Here is a 21418-nt window from a genome sequence, read left to right as displayed (position 1 = left end):
CATGAAAATAGAAGAGGCCTGGCAGGGACGAGGAGAGGGGTGACAAGGAGGAGGACAAGGGAGAGCAAGAGGATGTGAAACAGGATAGAAATGCCTTATGCATATGCATGAAAATGCTTAATAAGAAACACAAATCCCATCAGTTACAGAAAGAAGCAATTAAACTCCGAGAGACCTGTGAGGGCTCTTTTTGGTCTTGTTCTGTTTCTCTGTGTAGCACTAGCTATCTCAGGACTGGCTCTGTAGACCAGGGTGGCCTTGAACTCAGAGATATCTGTCTGCCTCTGCCTCCCAAGTGCTGGGACTAAAGGTGTGCGACACTACTGTCCTGCTGGAGCTTTAATGTTAAGCCAGTTTTACAGTTTAAAGAAAACTTATACATTACTTTTCCGAGAGAGGGCAGAAATACATTTCTACTACACATTACACTCTTTTCCCAATTAAAACTCTGCGTGAAAAGAAGTTGCTAATGAACCAGCTCCCAAATTCAGATGCTGTTTAAGAATGAACAGTGACAAAGTTTCTGCCAAATCTATGTATACAAGCAGACACAGATCTTTCTGTGCTCTTCTATACAAGGCTGTGATGTGAGTAAACGCATCGTACTCCACAGCAAAGACGTAAGGCTGGATGAGAACTGTCTCACTGCTAGAAATTACAAGTGTGCAAACTGCTGTACAGCCAGTTGGGGAGAATCTCCATAAATACATATTCCACAATCTCTAGATTTTATCTTCTTTTCTCAAAAGGGAAAAACAGCCTGGGCCTCATCTCAAATAAAATACCATCTTATGCTAAAGTAAGTTTCTCCCCTAAATATCAAAGAGAACCACAAGAATATAACTTGAATAAGGGTCATGAACTGGTTGGAACAGGATTAACGAGCGGTTTTATGAATTACAATGAGCGCAGCTATATTCTAATGATGACAGTATCAAAGGGGAAATAACCTCCCTGGCAGGCAGACGGCTGCACAACACATTTGTTTCACTGCTTACAAGTACCAGCCGCTGAGGCTCCGAGAAGTCAGGAGGAGGATCTGTCAGGGGAGGGAGTCCAGCTGAACAGACACAGGACAGCAGGCTTAGGAAAGCCAGAAGCAGACAAGCAGTAAGTATTTAGCAAATTCATATGGAATTAAGGGGTTTTTGTTGTTTCCATTTTAATCTTCAGGAGCTCTGCTTCCACAGTCCTTTCCATCTATTTGGTGGTTTAAAAATTATAAATATGAAGGCAAATTTAATATGGGATTTGTGAGTATAATGAAAAAAATAACATAATCTTCCTCTTAAAAGTGCTTCTCAAGGGAATTGGGAAAAGGGAAACTTAAGAACTTAATAAGAACTGGTTCAAATTTGGCAGAATGATTTGATTACATTTAAAATCTTGTAGAAAGAAGCGATTACTACTAAAAGCAAGTATTTGGCTAGTGATACTTTGTACTACTTTCTCTCCAACTTAAGAAATTATAAAATGAGTTACAAAGAAGCTTTTAAATCAACACCCATCAGACAAATGGTTACAAGTACAGATTCCGGTTCTTAGCTGGTAAATTCTTTACTCAGACCTTAGGTGGGCTTGCCTCTTACTTGGTGGGCCAGTACGTACTGAAACCTTTATTTGCAACTATTTAGAGCTTTGAGTCGCTATTCTGAATGCTTTCTAAAGTTAAGGGGAGAGGTAGTCAAGGGTCAGACGCGGGGAGTGTGCTATGGGTTCTATTATTAACTATGTGGGCACTGGCTGCGCTGTCACAATGTGTACCATCCTATCAAACAGGAGGGGGTACTCAGCTCTACATAGGAGTGGCACTTAGCTCTAGTGGTGTTTACTGATTTTTAGAAATAACAACCTCCCTGTTTCTAGGGAGAAACTCTGATATTTAAGTTCAAATTCATCTCTTAAAATTATGAAAAAAAAAACAAAAAAAATGATAAACTAATTTTTTCTTCCACATCTATTGGTGTCTTTCATCGGGTCTTCTGAAATCTAAGCCTCTAGAAGGACTAGAATCTGGATGTCTTACCTGCAAACATGGACAGATATGTACACAGTCCCATCTTGGAGAACCTGAATCTTTTTAGAAGAAAGAAGGCCACCTTGGCTGGGAGTGTCTGGAGGATACCATGCTTTGCAAAAGCAGATGACCTGCTAGCAACTGACCATGCTGACCACTGTCTGGAACTGGACTGAGTCACAGAGAGGCGAATGGCTTCATCTTATAAAATGTCTGAACAAAGCACAATTTCTGAGCACATTTTGCAGAAAACATGTGATCACTTGATCTTGACTGACCGTTCTGGATTAAAGGCAGAATCAGCAGCAGAGGAAATGAAGCAGACTGCCGAGAACCAGGGGAATACAGTGCACTGGGCAGCTCTCCTGATCCTTGCGGTAATAATCCCCACCATTGGCGGGAACATCCTGGTTATTCTGGCTGTTTCACTGGAGAAAAGGCTGCAGTACGCTACCAACTACTTTCTAATGTCCTTGGCGGTGGCTGATTTGCTGGTTGGATTGTTTGTGATGCCGATTGCTCTCTTGACAATCATGTTTGGTAAGTATTTCCCCTTGTTCCTGCCACTGAACACAACTACTAAAGAAACGGACACTCGCTGACCTTTATTTTGTTTGAAATAAAAGATGGACCTGGATTAAAAACACTGAAGGGAACATTCCTTCATTTTTTTCTATGATTTGTAATAAATGTGAAAATAATTTCTTAGGAACATGTTTACCCTTCCTTAGCCATTGTAAAAAATCATTAAGTTGGCAATATTTGCAGATTCTGCATTTGTTAGCTAAAAATTATAGTAAGTAAAAAAAGTATATATTTTTTTTTAAATTATTGACTTTAATATAGAATCACTGAATCAGCTAGTCCCAATTAAAATTAGGCATTATTCAAAAAATTCCTATACTAGCTCTTTGTAACCTGAGTACTTGACATTATGTGTCTATACATAAGTCATGCTAAGAAAAGATGTTTAGTTACAAGAGGAAATGGTCTTCCTCAAAATATCTCAAGAGAAGTTCCATTTGTTTATATTTTTTATGGGATCTGACCATCTGTGTTCCCAACAAACTTGTAAGTTAATAAAATAAGTGGAACAGACCCTGAGTTACTGTGATAATAAAAATAGTTTGACTTTCAGATCTTTGCTATAATAAAAAAAGACAACAATATTAAAGTAGGCATAGAATTTCTGCTGTGTTACATCATCCCTGGCTATGTGAGGAAACACAAGTGAGTCTGTTGAGAAACTGTGATGGCCCCTGCTTCAAAGTCAGCATTATAAGAACACTTCATCAGTCAATGCTTGGTATAAACTGGTATCCCCCTAATAAATAACTTGTAATTACAGATGATCAGGCCTCTAAGAACTGCACCTATGTGGAGAATAAACATGCAAGTTACAGAAGTAAAGTGCACGAATCCAGAACACACTAGCTTATTAAATTTAAAAGTGAAGAAAAAACTGCTATTCCAATTATTTTTATGAGAAACAACAGAGATATCTTAAAGGAAGCACTGTGTCTTCATATGCAGTGGGATGGGGAGGACTGCACAGCAACACTCACCAAGCTTTAAAGCAAACCAAGAGGGGATAAGCAACAGCACACAACTTCCACTGCCTTAGCGCACTCTCTAGTCAGGGGTGTTGTTTTTTTTCCCCTTCCCTTCCCTTCGGTAATTCTGTAACCTCCTGAATAGCCTAATGGTGCATGTCAACCATAAAGAGCAAGAAACGACCGCCTAAAACAACCTAAACCTCAAAGACACAGAGTAAGGGTGAGGCACAAAGACCTCACAGGAATAAGATCCCAATTCTCAACTCCACGGCCCTAACTATAGTTCCAAGCATAAAACCACACTCTTCGGTGCTCTGCCAGGCATACAGAAAATGCTAAAAATGCTTTATCTTTGTTTTGCTAACACAAGATTAAAATCATTGAATAAAGAATGGAATGAATTCCACAGAAGCGAACTTTAACCTGAAAGCTTAGTTCATAAATACCAAACATCTGGTTAATGCTAAATTCTGAGCTAGGTGTGTAAATCACTGGCTTAGGTTAAAGAATCTTAACAGGAAAGTTTTGCAGTGTTCAAGTTAGCTGACAAACACTTCACAAGGTTCAAGACAGTAGGCATCCCATGAACTGAGAAAAACTGCTTCTATAGAAAAATTGTTGCTTAAGATATTCTTAACAATAAAAAGCAGAAAAACAAACATTTTAACATAAAATATATAGAACATCTGCATACTTATGTTTTAAATTATAACCCATTTTAAAAGCATTTCATTCTTCGAATACTTAAAAACAAGTAACATAAAACTTTTGCTACCGGAAATTATGCTGTTCAAAGGAGTTATTAGATGTGACTCAGAACTACCCTGGGAACTAACATCATTGAAAATGTCACAGTATGAACTCATTATTTAAGACATATTCTGAGAGACAGTGCCTGTGGATACAAGCTACCCTTGGAAAGCTGGGCACAGTATATGGGGACCTGACTTCACACAGTAAGATGGTTGAATAGCCTTTCCAGGTGATAGACACTGAGACTTGCTAAACTAACACATTTGCATCAGCTTATGATAAATTTTTTAAAAGCAGCAATATGTAATTTTCTCTAATTGCATGGGAAATCTTCAGAACTTCTGAAGTTTACAGACAAAAGTGTTCTTGGTTATATAATCATAAAAGATTAATTACAAATTACTATTACAAAGAAATTCAGGGTTGAGGATTTAGCTCAGTGGTAGAGCGCTTGCCTAGCAAGCGCAAGGCCCTGGGTTCGGTCCCCAGCTCCGAAAAAAAAAAGAAAGAAATTCAATTAAATTTAAAGTAACTAAAAATCTTTGTAACGGTTAAGTATTCCAAAAAAATCAAACTTAAAAACAAAACAAAACACAAGTTAATAACGAAGTACCCTGGTGTTTTTGACTGAGGAATATTTTATTCAAACATTTATTTGTGTAATGTTAATTGACTATTGTCTGAGTTTCTGTTTTATCAATATTGTGACACTCTTGACACACTTTCTGTCATTTCTTCTTTTGAAGCACTTGATGTGACTCTTATGGTGTTATTTATTTTTACTGTTTTATCTCTTATTTGTATATACTTTAAAGATTTATTTATTCTATATAAGTACACTGTATCTTCAGACACACCAGAAAAAGACATCAGATCCCATTATAGGTGGTTGTGAACCACCATGTGGTTGTTGAGATTTGAACTCAGGACCTCTAGAAGAGCAGTCAGTACTCTTAACCACTGAGCCATCTCTCCAGTCCTTATCTTTTATTTTAAAAAATCCATGATCATAATACAATGGCCTCTAACACAAAACCCTAAAAATGCCTACATTAGAAATACTTGGGTAAGGAAGTCTGAGGCAGGAGGACTGCAAACTAGATGCTATCCTGAGAGCCGTACACACGACCCAGTCTCAACAAACAAATGAACAAACACTCACCTCCAAACTGCCAGCCATTGGTGAGATAGTGCACAGGGAAGTGGGGAAAGTGTGTGGTTGGGAACCCGAGGCTATGCCTGAGACACACGTGGTGGGAGGAGAAATGACTCCTTCCAGTTGTTCTGACTTTCAACATGTAGCATGGCCCGTGCAATGGCCCAAACACACACCACACACCACACACACTCACACACAGAGACAGACAGACACACACACACACAACAAAATAAGTGGAATAAAAACTAAGAAAACTGGAGTTGGAGAAGTGAATGAGTTAAGAGCACTGACTGCTCTTCCAGAGGTTCTGAGTTCAATTCCCAGCAACCACATGGTGGCTCACAACCATCTGTAATGAGATCTGATGCCTTTTTCTGGTGTGTCTGAAGACAGCTACAGTGTACTCATATACATAAAAGAAATAAATAATTCTTTTTAAAAAATTAACAAAACTAAAGTGACAACTGAAAGAAAAACAAAAAAGGAAGTCAGGAAGGAATGAAGGAAGGGAGACAGGGAAAGAGACAATATTTGAGTAGGAAACAGAGAATGTCTTCAATTTTTCCTTATCAAATACATTATTGAAAATGTGAAGGCAAAATATATAACATTTGATTGTGCATTGATTGTTTTTGGTTTGGTTTTTCAAGACAAGGTTTCTCTGTATAGACCCAGCTGTCCTGAGTCTCTCTCCTTGTAGACCAGGCCTCCTCTTCCTCCTGAGTGCTGGGAGGTGTGAATCATTGCAACCACTGGGGCTCCTTTGTAACAAACTTTTTTTTTTTTTAAATTTATATGAGTACACTGTAGCTGTCTTCAGACACACCAGAAGAGGGCATAAGACCCCATTTCAGATACTTGTGAGCCACCATGTGGTTGCAGGGAATTGAACTCAGAACTTCTCTGGAAGAACAGTCAGTGCTCTTAACCGCTGAGCCTTCTCTCCAGACCCATTGTAACAAAGTTTAATCCATGCTCCATGAGCCAAAGTGTGATGCAGTTCCCCAAAAGCAGGGGAACAAACAGTGCATTAAAAATTGTTGGGAGATGGACTTGGAAAGACTATCCAATTCTGAAATAGGAGAACAAAGCGATGAGCATTTTTTCTGGAAAGTGGGAATTCAAAGAGCCAAGAAAAATTTTCCTATGCTCTAAATAGCTGAAAACATGTAAAACACTATTATATTAGCCAGAAGACCCCATACGTTCAGAGGAAAGGAAAACACGCACGCACGCACGCACGCACGCACGCACGCACGCACGCACGCACGCACGCATGCACACAGGCACTGAAACCCCACAAACAAAAAAAATATACACCAACCAACCAGCACAGAAGCTTTCTAAGAATCTAAGCTCTGAACCATATTATCACTTTCTGAAATCTAAAAAAGCAGTAGAATTTTTTAAAAAGCTATTCAGGGCTGTCCCACAATAGCTAATTTCCTAAACTGTGTAACTCTGTGAACCCTGTAGGCATAGTCTTTTGGAAAGCTTTTCCAAACAATCTTTAACTACTTAAAATAAGGGAGATATTTTATGACTCAGATTTATAGACTGAGCTATACATCATAGCATCAGCTAATTATTCTTTCATACACTAAATACCTGCCTAAAGGGCAAGCATATGTCAGATACAGTGAATCTCACCAAAGCAAGAGGCTTCTGGTTAAAAAAAAAAAATCAGATTTCTACAATTAATAAAAAGAAATAATTTAGAAATAACATATTCTTCCTCCAAGCAAAAGCATGGGTACAACCCAATCACAGTACACATAAGTTACACTTTGTTATTCCTCCGTGGAATAAAGAAGAGCAGTAAGAACCAACTTTATGTTCTCTCCTCTCCCAGCACAGGCTAACGTTTAAGTAGCTGCACTGTATTCTTGCCGTACTTGGGCAGAGAGATCCTGGTTCTGCTCGGGTGATCTGGCTTATTTCTGAACATGTGTCTTCACTGCTGGTTTGGTTAATCAGCTACTGTTGAAATAACAATGACAACTGTCATTTTCTGAGTACTTTCTCTGTGCCACCCTGTTTCAAATACCTACACAGACTGTTTTACTGTATTTCAAACCTATAAATATACTACGGTAGCAAGCTTATATGACAGGTAACGCTGGCAGCATGATAGTCAGGCTCTAGCTAGCTGGTCTGAGATGACAGAATGCATAGCAGCAATGTTTGAACCCAGAGGACTGAGCCTGGAATTCACATGCTCGGCCTCCATGACTCTACTCCACTTCTCAAACACACGTGTTAATCCAACAACCCCAAGTATCATATTAGCATATGGGACTAACAAGAAAGCCTATAGAATTTTGGGGGTGATGAGGCAGAACCCAGTATTTTTTAAATTAAAGATATATTCCACATTATGTGGTAGAATATTTAGGTCTCAGCTAGTACTTGTACAATCCTTGAGGTGAATGACTGATCTATTTTCTGAAGAAGGTACTAGAGTTGCTGGACCTTGCTGGGAGGCAAGCAGAGGCAGTCGAGTGACTCCTCTCAGGCCCGTTGTGTTTCGCACTGAGAAAAGTCCTATTAGCAGTTGAACAAACTGTCTACAAACTAATACTTGTTTTGCTCCTATGACATTTAACCTACAATTATTTGGGTTCCCATAAAAATACCAACTATTCCAATATGACTTTTACTAGTTTTAGTTCAAAGACAGTAAAGGAATAAAGTTAAAAATGGAGTTTGTAGGTTGGAGTATAGCCTGCTTAGTCATGGGGCTCTGGGTCAAGTTAGGATGGTGCCAGTAGGTAGGTAGGTAGGTACAGGGTAGGTGGAATTGTTTTTTCAGGAAAATTTTATGTGAAAGTTGAAGAAAAGTAGTCATTAATTTAGTCTATGTATCTGATTAACTTCTCTTATATATTTTCTAAGCTTAAATCTTTGCTGTTTAAATTTCTATAAATTTAATTAATATCCAATTCAAGTTCTGCTGAAAATAGGTGGAACAAACCGTCTTCCCACAGTAACTGTAATTATAAATTAAGTCTGATGCATCCTGTGTGCTCCATGGTGCCGCACTATGATGACATTCCTGGTCCCTCTCATACTTTCCTACGTTGCTGACTTGTTTGGGAGACCAGGTGTTGATGCACTGTCAAGGCCGGCTTTCCCTCACTGTGTGGACTACAAACAGATGCCACCGTGCCTGTAGTTCCCTTCCTGCTCTCTACCAGCAATTCAGATTTTATTATTTTTTTAAAGCTTTACTTTATGTATATAAGTACACTGTAGCTGTCTTCAGACACACCAGAAGAGGGCATCGGATCCCAATACGGATGGTTGTGAGCCACCATGTGGTTGTTGGGAAATGAACTCAGGACCTTTGGAAGAGCATCCAGTGCTCTTAAAGGCTGAGCCATTTCTCCAGCCCCAGATTTTTTTCTTAATCCTATTTTAATATGTGTGTATTTTGCCGACATGTGTATCTATGCACTGTGGGTGCCTGGTGCTTGTGGAGGTTAGAAAAAGGTGTCAGATCCCCAGATTGATGGCTACAGACAGTTGTGAGCTGCCATATGGGTGCTGGGAATCAAACTCAGGGCCTTTGGAAGAGCATCCAGGCTCTTAACCACTGAACCATCTCTCCAGCTCCCCTTCTTGCTTCTACAAAAGATTTTTATTAATTTAGTGTCACTATATTGCTTTCGTAAAAGTATATGCATTAGTATTTCACAAGGTAGAATCTTAAAGATCTATCTCTCGTATCTCATATATTCTTGTTCTTAAAATGCTTTATCACTGTCAGATATTTCTGATTAAAATATGATTTTCACTAATTTTAATTCTCACTTCTGCTCCAAAATTAAGTGTTCATAAATCTATTAACTCTGTTGGAAAATAAGTCTAACAAGGCTTCACAGGCCTAATTAAATCAGTACTAGAAAGCTTTCCTTTTTAGCCTATAATGAGGAATATCATGGGTCAAAGAGTCAAATTCCAAAGACATGTACTTCTTATATGTTTTCTCTGTGGCTTCCTGCTCACGGCTATAAGATTTATGGTTAGAATTTTCCAGACGTTAACTTTCAAATGAAGAATACATAATTAAGAACAGCTAAACAGGAAAGTTTAAATTCGTAGCAAAGTATTTTAAAAGTTCTACAGAGACTGTGTGCACTTAAGAATAAAATACCACAGCCAGATGAGGCAAAAGGGTCACATATTTTAAGCCAGCTTGAGTCTATGGAGATATTGCAAACAAAACAACCCAAGAAACTCCTAAACAACAACAACAACAACAACAACAACAACAACAACAACAGAATTTCAAGCGGTAATATCAGTAGCAGAAACCCTGCCTAGCATACTGGCTTCCCTCTCTAGCAACACACACGTTCCTGAGTGTTTTCATTTTTGATGCAGGGTCTTGCTATGTTGTCCAGGTTAGATTTGGGTGCAGGGTTAAGTGACCCTTCCATGTCAGCCTCCACAGCAGCTGGGACTATAGGGACTCTAGGAGCTCTAGGGATTACCTCATCCGATACACGAGTATTTTCCTATTTCCTCTCAGAGCCCAGGATATAGGTTTGGCTTCCCCTTAGTTTCCATGGTGACACTCTCCTATCAGCGATTCTTCTCATCCTCCTACTCTTTGCCTTTAATGTTAGGTGGTTAGAGAATGCACTGTCAGTTCTGACTAGAGTCACTTTCCACTGCTGACAGAAAACTGGATGCTCCAGCTAGGAAACTTCAATTACGTAGGTTTTCACCATCTACAGGTCTCTCATGAGTTCCTTGTGTGTGCATCTGTGTGTTGGTCAGAGGTTGATGTCAGGTGTCTTCCTCACTCTCTTTCCATCTTACTTTTTGAGGAAAGGGTTTCTTTACTGAGCCCAGACCTCAGTGATTTGACCAGGCTGGGTAGTCAGCAGATCCCAGGCACTGTACTAGTACAGATCCCTAGTACTGGGAGGACCATCACAGCTGACTTTGTATATGGGTTTGGAGATCTGAACTCAGATACTCATGCTTGCATGGAAGCACTTCACCATCAAGCTTCCCCAGCTCCTAACTGTTCCTACCCATGAAACATTCTGATTGTCTACCTCATACCAGGAAACCCAGGGATAGTTTGGGGTATTTTCTACAAAATCTCATCATACAGATCATGTAGGGATGTGGGTCACTGCATTTTTCACACACATGTAATCAGAGCCTGCTTTCTCCATCAGTGACCCAGATGATATCCTCCCCATTCACTACTCACGATCAGAGCACACAAAGTTCTATAGAATGTTTTCAATTAAGATTTCAATTTTGATAACTGCCCTCCTCCATAAACATAGTCAAAGACTTAATTACATTTGAACTGACTCATTTGCAACATCAATGACATCTCAAGGGTCATTTAAAAAGGTTTAAAAATAGGTACTGGATTAGGGAAAAAAGATTAAACTGAAAATTGCCATTTTACAAGCAAATGTTTTTTTCTTTCAGAGGCTACATGGCCCCTCCCACTGGCCCTGTGTCCTGCCTGGTTATTCCTTGATGTTCTCTTTTCAACTGCCTCCATCATGCATCTCTGTGCCATTTCCCTGGATCGCTATATAGCCATCAAAAAGCCAATTCAGGCCAATCAGTGCAATTCCCGGACTACTGCATTCGTCAAGATTACGGTGGTATGGTTAATTTCAATAGGTATGTGGGGAATGCCGGAGGTATGGGTAGAGTGTCTAGCCTCTATTTCCATGTGGCTAGAATGCCAGGTCTGGTACCTAGGAAAACCCAGAGGTCAAAGCAATCCACTGATATCCAGATATTTACATCATATTTACTGTGCAGCTTCTGAACTATGCCAGTAGTAAAATCTACATCAGGAGAAAGCCCATGTCTTCATCATAAATCCATGTTTACTGAGCTACCATCCCACTTTAATTTTGATATTCAGGAAGTTTAATCCTCAAGGTGCTGATATTTGCCAACAAATGGTTAAAGTCTAACTAGCATGAGGAATGTAGCCCCCAAGGTAAAGCAGCAAAAATGAAATGCATCGTAAATCACATCTGACAGCACAAACAAGAGAGGAGGAAAAAGCCAACCTTGACAAATTTTGTATGCAGGGAGCAAAGACCATAAATTTACCCAGTAAGTTGAGTTTCCATATGTACAGATTAAAGGCAGTTAAATATCTTCTTTAGTGTCTTAACTGTCAATAGATGTTAAGCCAATGTTTAGAAATGATTTCTAGAAAGAAATCAATTTCCTTTAATCCATTCTGTTTCTGAGCTCATCGTTTTGTTTTTTAGAGATCAGCATTTATTCGTGTATGGTGCTTTGCCTGCACATATGTGTGTGCACCTTGTGTATGCCTGTGTCTGAGGAGGGTAGATGAGGGCACTGGAGTTTCAGCTGGCTATGAGCTACTTGTCAGTCTGTTTTCATCATTAACACTCAAAGATAGGGTACCTCAAATGAGCGCGGCACTCATTCAAAACTCTCCTGAGTTAGTACCAGAAAAAGAGGCTCACAGATTTGTAACACATGAACTGGGATTTACTGCTTCCCAGTGGAAAGAACATTTTTTTGAAGAAGAAAACAATTAAGAGTCCTGAAGTGCTAAAAGAGGAGAAAAAAAACCCTATTGCTTACTTCTCTCTAATCACTGTAAATATGTGCTCAATAAAGCAAGAAAGATACTGAAATTACCCCCACATCGCTGAAACACTGGCTCTAGAGCCCAAGCAGTTTTGAAAAACCCGGGAGTAAAGTTGAGGCATGTTGCTACCCTGGCACGGGAAGAAGGAAACATCCATTCAGGATACAGAGACTTGTATGTCAAACAGCAGATGATCAGAATGGGAAAGAGCAACAGAAATAACAAGGTAGGTCAGGGGTCAGCAGACTTCCTAAAAGAGCAGGAATATGTGATAGTTTGTCAGCTAGAACTTATCTAAACGAAGGCTGGGTGACATGACTCCATAAACATCAAATTTTTATTAAGCATCTATAATGTGCAAGCTTATAAGAATATATGCACAAAAGCCAGGTGGTGGCCGGACACATCTTTAATCCCAGCCCTTGGGAGGCAGAGGCAGGCGAATCTCTGTGTCTGAGTCCAGCTAGGTCTACAGAGTGAGTTCTAGGGTGGCCAGGGCTACACAGAGAAACCCTGTCTTGAAAAAAAACCCCAAAATACCCCAAAAAGAATAAAAAAGGTTACATGGAAAAGAAAGGAAAAGGGCTGACAAGATGGCTCAGCAGTTATGTCCCATCAAGTGAATACTTGCGGTGTCGGGCTGCAGACCTAACGTGCTGCTGCAGGGGAATAAAAGAAAGGTGAGCACCACCACAGCCGGCTTAGGCAGCAACTTTTTAAGAAAGAGCATTTTGTTTTCTCTAAAAAGTTAGGATTACAAGACACTCATAATATCAAAAGATAAAATTCTTAGGTGAGACTGTACAACCTCAGAGATAACTGATAGACAGATACCGTCTGAAAACTAAGACAGAGTCTCCAAATCCTCTGTAAATTAGCCACTCTGGATATCAGCCTTGTCTAAATTCTTTTCCAATATGGAAAATAGCACATTTGCTCAGTTAGATTCCATTTGTCAAGGATCTGTTGATAAATCCCGAACAGATCGAAGGAACTGAGGAACTGATGTCTCGGGTATTACCGAGCATTCACTGGCATAAAGTTACTGTGTTACTCTCAGAACGACAGGTCCCGAGATGACTCAATTCGTCTTACTTGGTCTTCCCTAGGCATCGCCATCCCAGTCCCTATTAAAGGAATAGAGGCTGACGTGGTCAACGCCCACAACATCACCTGTGAGCTGACAAAGGACCGCTTTGGCAGTTTCATGCTCTTTGGGTCACTGGCTGCTTTCTTTGCACCTCTCACCATCATGATAGTCACCTACTTTCTCACCATTCACGCTTTGCAGAAGAAAGCTTACTTGGTCAAAAACAGGCCACCTCAACGCCTAACACGGTGGACTGTGTCCACAGTTTTCCAAAGGGAAGACTCATCCTTTTCATCACCAGAAAAGATGGCGATGCTGGATGGCTCTCACAAGGATAAAATTCTACCTAACTCAACTGATGAGACACTGATGCGAAGAATGTCCTCAGCAGGAAAGAAACCAGCCCAGACCATTTCTAATGAACAGAGAGCCTCAAAGGTCCTTGGAATTGTGTTTTTCCTCTTTCTGCTTATGTGGTGCCCCTTTTTCATTACAAACATAACTTTAGCTCTGTGTGATTCCTGCAACCAGACTACTCTCAAAACGCTCCTGGAGATATTTGTGTGGGTAGGCTACGTTTCCTCGGGAGTGAATCCTTTGATCTATACACTCTTCAATAAGACATTTCGGGAAGCATTTGGCAGGTACATCACCTGCAATTACCAGGCCACAAAGTCAGTAAAAGCGCTTAGAAAGTGTTCTGGTACACTCTATTTTGGGAATTCAATGGTAGAAAACTCTAAATTTTTCACAAAACATGGAATTCGAAATGGGATCAACCCTGCCATGTACCAGAGCCCAGTAAGGCTCCGAAGTTCAACCATCCAGTCTTCATCCATCATTCTCCTCAATACATTTCTCACTGAAAACGATGGTGACAAAGCAGAAGACCAAGTCAGCTACATATAGTGGAATGGGGCAGTCCTCATCTGACTGAGTGAGGGGATGAGGAGGACGCAAGCAAACCAAGGAAAAGGCAAGAGTGAAGCACTAAGGTTGTCCAGTTTCCTTATCTAAACAAACTCAATGCACGGGTATAGTAGTTCTGTATGGCTACAAACAAAAGCAATCCCTACTCTGGTATTCAAGTGGAATAAAATTAAATAAGTTGATATACTTCAGTCTTTAAAAAGAAAAGAAGGGGTTGGGGATTTAGCTCAGTGGTAGAGTGTTTGCCTAGTAAGCGCAAGGCCCTGGGTTCGGTTCTCAGCTCCGGAAAAAAAGGAAAAGAAAAAAGAAAAAATAAAAAGAAAAAGAAAAGAATGTCAAAAAATTTTTAAGTTCCTAATTGTGTGTAAAGTTGTGCTAAGAAAGAAATAAAACGAAACAAAAACGTTAACTCTCTACGTTTTTAAAAGCACAATGCACAAACAACAATGACAGGACCAAGAGGCCAAAGCCAAGACTACAACAACCAGGCTCGGGATGGTTCGGTGCTCACCATGCAGCAGTGAGGACCTGATGTGGTCCGCTGCACCCACATAAGAGCTGGATGCAGTGCTGCCTGTCTGTGATCCCAGTGCAGTGGAGGCAGAGACAGGAGGATCCCTGAGCTTGGTGGTCAGCTCGTCCTGCTGATCTAGTAAGCTCCAGATTCAGTGAGACACCCCCACAATGCAAAACTCAGAAAAATCTGCTGCATACTGAATACACATGTAAAACCCTAAAACCAAATCAAACAACAAAAACCCCAATGATCATATCTGGCTGTAAGGGAAGAATGACTTTAGTGGTGATATAATTAAATGTAGGCATACTTTTCCTGTCAGGAAGCTATGTTAACAGAAGGGATGGGGAGGACAGCATTTAGATTCAGGCAATTGTAACAGAGCTTTTGTTAACAGACATTTGATGAGCAGAGGCAGGTCCACTGGAAGAGGTGGAGGAGAAAGCAAACGAAATTGTCCTTGGGCTCTTGAACTGAGTTATGTTCCTTAAAGGTATGAATCAACATGATAAAATGGGAACTATGGAACCTTAGTCCAGAGACCTAAACAGTATGAGATCTCCTAAACCCATGTTACCTCTCCCTGTATTTACCCAATAACGTGGTTGAACTTCTGGAACAAAATTGTTCATTTACTGTTTGTTATTTCATCTTGCACTGATACAGGTGGGAATGAGTCCAACTGGATAGCTGACTAATTTAGAAATGATATTCAGTTTAACCTCACCTTAGTCTTTGCACCTACATTTTGTGCAATTCTTAACAGGGATCGTAAATGGTAGTCAGTCCTACTGACTGCTGACGTATCTGTTCAATGCTAGTCACACAAATGGTAAACATACTGAGGCTGGAGGAAGTGGCAACAAAGACAAGCCTTAGCTTTCAAGCGGACCCGAACTTATTCTTCATCCACCTGCTCTGTCACTGAGCCTTTCTAGGTAATTGAGTTTAGGATGATTATCTTATGAAATGTATGAGCTAGGGAAAATCTTGGTATAAGTGAATCAGACACATATTCCTCTAGTGGTAGAATCTTTTCCTAAAACCTGGATGTAATGCACAGATCCCCAACATGTTACATATATGCACTGGCTCTGTATCGTCTGCCACTCAAAGTATATCTCATTTAATTCATTTATCATTAAAGCATTAGGCATTTCCCCCTAGTGGTTTCAATGCTTTCAATAGCATAAAGATGTGTTTAGTTAAAAAAAATAAAATAATTTATACTATCCCACCCCCAAAAAAGAATAAAACAAAAGCCAGACACAGAAAAAATTATTCTTCTTTGGTTTGAGGTTGCAATCTGATGAGTCTGTCATATGTTAAGATTTATATTTTTTGTCACAGCAAATTATTTTTCTCCCTTTCTGATGCTATAGATCAATCCAGAGCCTAATGAATGCCAAGACAAGTGTCCTATAACTGAGCCCCTCCCTATCCCTAAGGAGACTTGTCAGACACCACACTGATAATATTCAAAGCTCTATACTATACTTTATGGACCAGGAAACAGGTACATAAGTTCTAAACATATAATTACCAGGAATACTGCCAAAGTGCTACCCAACATGCTCAATACTGTTCACAGATTCCTATTACCACTCAAATATATGCACGCCTACAAAAATAATACTAGAACCTATGAACTAGCTCCACTATTACTGAAAAAGAATCCTCCTTGTCTATAGCTAATGAGATCGTTCTAGCATTCCCAGAATCGTCTACTGACTGAAAATATAACATAAATATCAACCATTTGTGAAAAGGAACAATATAGTTTCAAACTTTTACCACTATTTATTACAATATTTATAATTTCTATTTTATGACTTCTTTAAAGAAATCTATATTTGATGGGGCCAGAAAGATTATTCAGTGATTAGGAGTACTAGGTGTTCTTATAGGTTTTTAACTCTAGTTCCAAGGGATCTGAGGGTGGTAACAAAGTGGTGTGCAGATACACATGTGGGCAAAACACCATGCACATTAAAAGAAAGAAAGGGACATCTTGATACCTGTAGCCATGGTTGGCCTTAAACTTATGATCTTCCTGAGGCTGGGATTACAGGCATGTACTGCCAAGATGCCTGTCTACTCTTTTAAACCTGTGTTTTGTTTATGGTTTTTGTCTTCTGATAGCACTGGGGATCAAATTCAGGGTCTTGCGGGTTGTAGAAAGTTGCTCTAGCATTGAGCTACATCCCAAGGCCTATTTTTATTACTGATCATAACCATTATAAAGAAATGAACAGGGGTTGGGGATTTAGCTCAGTGGTAGAGCACTTGCCTAGTAAGCGCAAGGCCCTGGGTTGGGTCCCCAGCTCCGGAAAAAAAAAAAAAAAAAAAAAAAAAAAAAAAAAGAAATGAACAGCCTACAGATCTGGAGAAAGAATAAAAATAATACAACTACATGATCTAGCTTGTGAATAAAGAGAATTGTTCAGATAAGTATTTTACACAAAGATAATTTCATTTAAGAAAAAAAATGAATGTTTTTGATATTTATCAAAAATATTTTTAAAAAATTCTTTAGACATGGTATAAGCTAAACGACTGTAGAGTGCTCTCTAGAGACCAGAGTCACCAGAGCTCATGCCTGTAGTCTGAGGCAGCATGGGGATGAGTTTAAAGCCATCTTGCACTACACAATCATAATGAGTTATAAGCCAGCCTGCAGCAAGAACCTGACTCAGAAACCAAAATGTGATTCTAGTGGGAAAAATGGAAAAGACAAAATGGAGGATTCTGGAAGGATGGCTCAGCAGTTAAGAGCATTTGGTGCTTTGCAGAAGACTCAGGTTCCATTTTCAGCGACCACAGCAGTCGCTCACAACTGCCTGTAACTGCAGTTCCAGGGGATCTGATGCCTGTTTCTAGCCTCTGTGGGCCCTGCATACATCATGATGCACATACATAAGTGTAGGTAAAAGACTTATATACATAAAAATTAAAAAAACAAAAAAAAAAACAAAAAAAACCAAATAGATCACAAGCTTGAAAGCAAATGTCCATGAGAAAACACAAGAATTTAGACACCAGGACACATACTTCTCAAGTGTTAAGGACAACATGGAAGTTTGAGAACAACCATATTCTGTTAGAGCCTCTTCAAGAAGATACAGCTCTGACAGAAGCACATGGCAAGGAAAGAGATTTATCTGCCACCAGACTGTCTGGAGTCGGAGGCGCATCATGCAGCTCCACAGTAATGGGAAGTTTGCTAACTATTATGAAATTTGATAGCCTTAGCTTAAAAATGTATACGCACTATGGACCAATAGCATGGCTCAGTAGGTAAAGGCACTTTAATGCCAAGCCTGATGACTTGAGTTTGAACTCTGGCAACCTACATGATGCAGGGAGAATGACTCCCGTAAGTTTTTCTCTCAGCACCACACGTGCACTGTGGTACATACATGTCTACAGATAAAAGTAAGTGTAACAAAACATTTAAAAAGAGTGCTGGGGTTGGGGATTTGGCTCAGTGGTAGAGCGCTTGCCTACCAAGCGCAAGGCCCTGGGTTCGGTCCCCAGCTCCGGGGGAAAAAAAAAAAAAGTACTTATTGATTTCTAAGTTCCTTTCACCTTTAAAAATAATAAATGGAGAAAATGCATTAAAGTAAAACTTAGAGAACTTGTTTAACTCTAGTCACTTAAAGTACTTGACCACGTTTAACTTTCCTCATCTACAAAGAAGTCTTACCAAGATAGTCGCTCAGTACTTCCTAGCCCTACATCTTCAACAACGTATTTTAGAAAACAACTCAAAGGCCCCTCAGTGGAACAACTGTCACATGCAGGGTATACACATGCATCCTCAGCTACTTAGGAAGCTGAGGCAGGAGAATCACTTGAGCCCAAGTTTAGGACCAGCCTCGCTAACACTGTGGCAAGAACACAACTCATCTGACTCACTTGCACCATCTGAAGATCAGGGTATGAAGAGTTTAGTGAAAGATGGCTCACAGGTGACATCTGCTGCTGAAACTGGGGATTTACATGTATGAACCACAGGAAATACATGGGCAAAAAATTAAAACAAGCAGATAGATAGTAAGGAAAACTGAACAGAAAAAACATTATTTTACTTCTCAACCCACAATATCGTTCAGACACACAGAACTAACTAACCCTATTGTCCTCACCCTGGGCTTAGACATGGTCAAGCATTTTAGTTTCTATTTAAGAATTGGAAGACAAACAGAATCTGCAGTTAGAAATTATTACCTGAACAAAATGAAGCCAAGTGACTCTACTGCTGCTCTTCTGACATCATCGTTGACATCACTTACCTAGGGGAAATTTAAAGTGATTATAACACACATTCCATTAATAAACTGATACAAACTCCCCATCACTTAAATATAAATTAGGCCTTGATAGTATTTCTTCATTAAGTCTTTCTCTTTACTATGTATATCAAAATTATTATAAAGCTTAAGTATAACAGTAAATAAATTTAGGAAATAATGACACATGTAGGCTTTAGAAAGTCTCTCCTGGCACACCATTAATCTCAGCACAGGAAAGCAGAGGGGGTGCGTCTCTGTGAGCGTGAGGTAACATTATCTACAGATGACATTCAAGACTAGCGACTAGAGATTCTGTCTCAGAAATTAAAAATAAAAACAACAAAACCCTCCTTTCCTTAACTTAAAAAAACAAAAACCAAAATCTTAGAATTCCACTTTGAAGCTCTTAGATGCCTTTCTAGCATGGTGAAGTTTAAGGTTCAGAGCTACTTAGGAATAATTCAGCTGCATCATAGCTTTTGTGAGTTATAAGGAACACTCATGCATTTCTTCAATGTTGTTTCCATACAATATACTCTAATATGAAGCAAAATATAAATGTTTACACTATAAGTCATACTATGTTGACTGTGGTGGTTTGAGTGAAAATGGCCCCCATAGGCTCATAGGGCGTGGCATTATTGGAAAGTGTGGCCTTGTTGGAATAGGTGTGGCCTTGTCAGAGGAAGTATGTCACTGGGGATGGGCTTTGAGTCATCCAGGCCAGGGCCAGTGTCACTCTTTTCTTGACGTTGCCTGCAGAAGACTCTCAGCTACCTCTCTAGTACCATGTCCTCCTGAGTCTGCCATGCTCCCTGCCATGATGATACTGGACAGAACCTCTGAAACTGTGGGCCAGCCCCAATGAAATGTTGTCCTTTATAAGAGTTACCATGGTCATGGTGTCTGTTCACAGCAATAAAACCCTAATTAAGACACTGACCAAGCACAAACTCTAATCAATAATGTGAGACAAGAGTGTCTTTTGAAAGAAGAGGTAAGTATCAATTTTAACTCTTTCTGCACTGGAAGTGATGTCATTTTTCCTTCTCCCATTGTCTAGAATGAAAACTACTTGAATCATAACATTATTCTTAATAAACTACAAGATCAAGAAGACTGGAAAAGCCTGCTGGAAAACATGGGTATCAGATTTTTCTGTGTAGAGGACCTCTTGAAATCGATCATGTTCCCAATAGTGGTACTAAAGTTAATTTCACTGGCTAGAAAAAGTGGTTTCTTGATGATCTTTAGATTTGCCTATCTTATGATAACCAAATATTCTCACCTAATCTTGTCTCTTACAAATGAGAATGCCCCTTGGGATAGTTTTAGAAACTACACTTGATTGGTTTTGAAGACTATGTATGCTGACACAGTACCGTTCTATTTCATTCTAAAAACTGACTGCTGAATTATGGACTACTGTGTCCAATGAATTGGAATCTGAAATTGAGACCACTGACGATGGTATATATGATGGTCATATATATAGTGTACCTAACCTACACCTCTTTGCAGTGGTTTGAATAAGTATGCCCCCACAGACTCATGTGTTTGAATGCTTCGCCCATAGGGAGTGGCACTCCCAGGAGGTGTGGCCTTGTTGGAAGAAGTGTGCCACAGTAGGAGGTGGGCTTGGGGTTGTCTGATGCTCAAGCTATGCCAGTGTGGTAGTCTCTCCTTGCTGCCTGCAGATCAAGATGTACAACTTCAACTCTGAGCTCTATCTCTAGCACCAGGCTAGCCTGCACGCTGCCATGCTTCCCACCATAATGACAATGGACTAAACCTCTGAAACTGTAAGCCAGGTCCAATTAAATATTGTCCTTTATAAGAGTTGCCTTGGTCATGATGTCCCTTCACAGCAATAAAACCCTAAGACACCTCTGCTGTCCACCTTCCTTTCCCTTTCCCCTGAAAAAGATCAGAGTACTTACAGCAACATGCAGCAGGCGTCGAATAGCTTTGTTGTTACCAGAGCCACAATAAGCCATGGCTACAGTATACATTCCAGATCTTCTAAGAATTGGGTCCTAAGAAAGAATAATTGCCATTATTCCTCAAGAGTGACTGCTGCTGGAGGCTCAGGTGGGAGGTCTGAGTCCAGCTGTTACAGAATAGCCTGGGAAATACAGTAAAATTCACTCTGGAAACAAACATCCTATCCCTCCCCCATAGTAATAAACTAAAATATAACTGTTATTGAATAACAACCAGGCTCCTTTAATGGAGGAACCATGAACGCTCAAAGTGAATGGGGAAAATAAACCCACAATAAAGTAGGAATGTTTTTAATTCCTAACATTCTCTGCAATTATTTCTATCCTGCCTTACACATCTGGGAAGTAAAGTCAAGTTAATATCAATAGACCCAGTTATATGAAATTAGGAAATGAAAAACAAAGAAGTCAGGTTCTATTTCCATATTCTTTTTTCTTGTTTTTGGTTTTTCAAGACAGGGTTTTCTTGTGTAGTCCTG

General features: G+C 39.7%; 2 protein-coding genes across 2 annotated transcripts in view; one reads left to right on the top strand and one right to left on the bottom strand.

Moving 5' to 3' along the window:
• Window positions 1–21418, bottom strand: part of Psmd1 (proteasome 26S subunit, non-ATPase 1) — a 73815-nt gene that overhangs the window by 28337 nt on the left and 24060 nt on the right. Inside the window, exons 15-16 of the mRNA XM_032899772.1 lie at window positions 20877–20972; window positions 18872–18936 (exon numbers count right to left, since the gene is read on the bottom strand). Coding sequence (XP_032755663.1) covers window positions 18872–18936; window positions 20877–20972 — 161 coding nt within the window. The remainder of the gene's footprint in view (window positions 1–18871; window positions 18937–20876; window positions 20973–21418) is intronic.
• Window positions 1989–14121, top strand: Htr2b (5-hydroxytryptamine receptor 2B). Its single transcript, XM_032901526.1, has 3 exons — window positions 1989–2557; window positions 10946–11146; window positions 13214–14121. The coding sequence occupies exons 1-3, from the start codon at window positions 2209–2211 to the stop codon at window positions 14101–14103; spliced, it is 1440 nt and encodes a 479-aa protein (XP_032757417.1). The 5' UTR covers window positions 1989–2208; the 3' UTR covers window positions 14104–14121.

Source organism: Rattus rattus, chromosome 4 (assembly GCF_011064425.1).
Source record: "Rattus rattus isolate New Zealand chromosome 4, Rrattus_CSIRO_v1, whole genome shotgun sequence".
In the NCBI taxonomy this organism is placed as follows: domain Eukaryota; kingdom Metazoa; phylum Chordata; class Mammalia; order Rodentia; family Muridae; genus Rattus; species Rattus rattus.
This window is presented reverse-complemented; position numbering and strand designations above follow the sequence as displayed.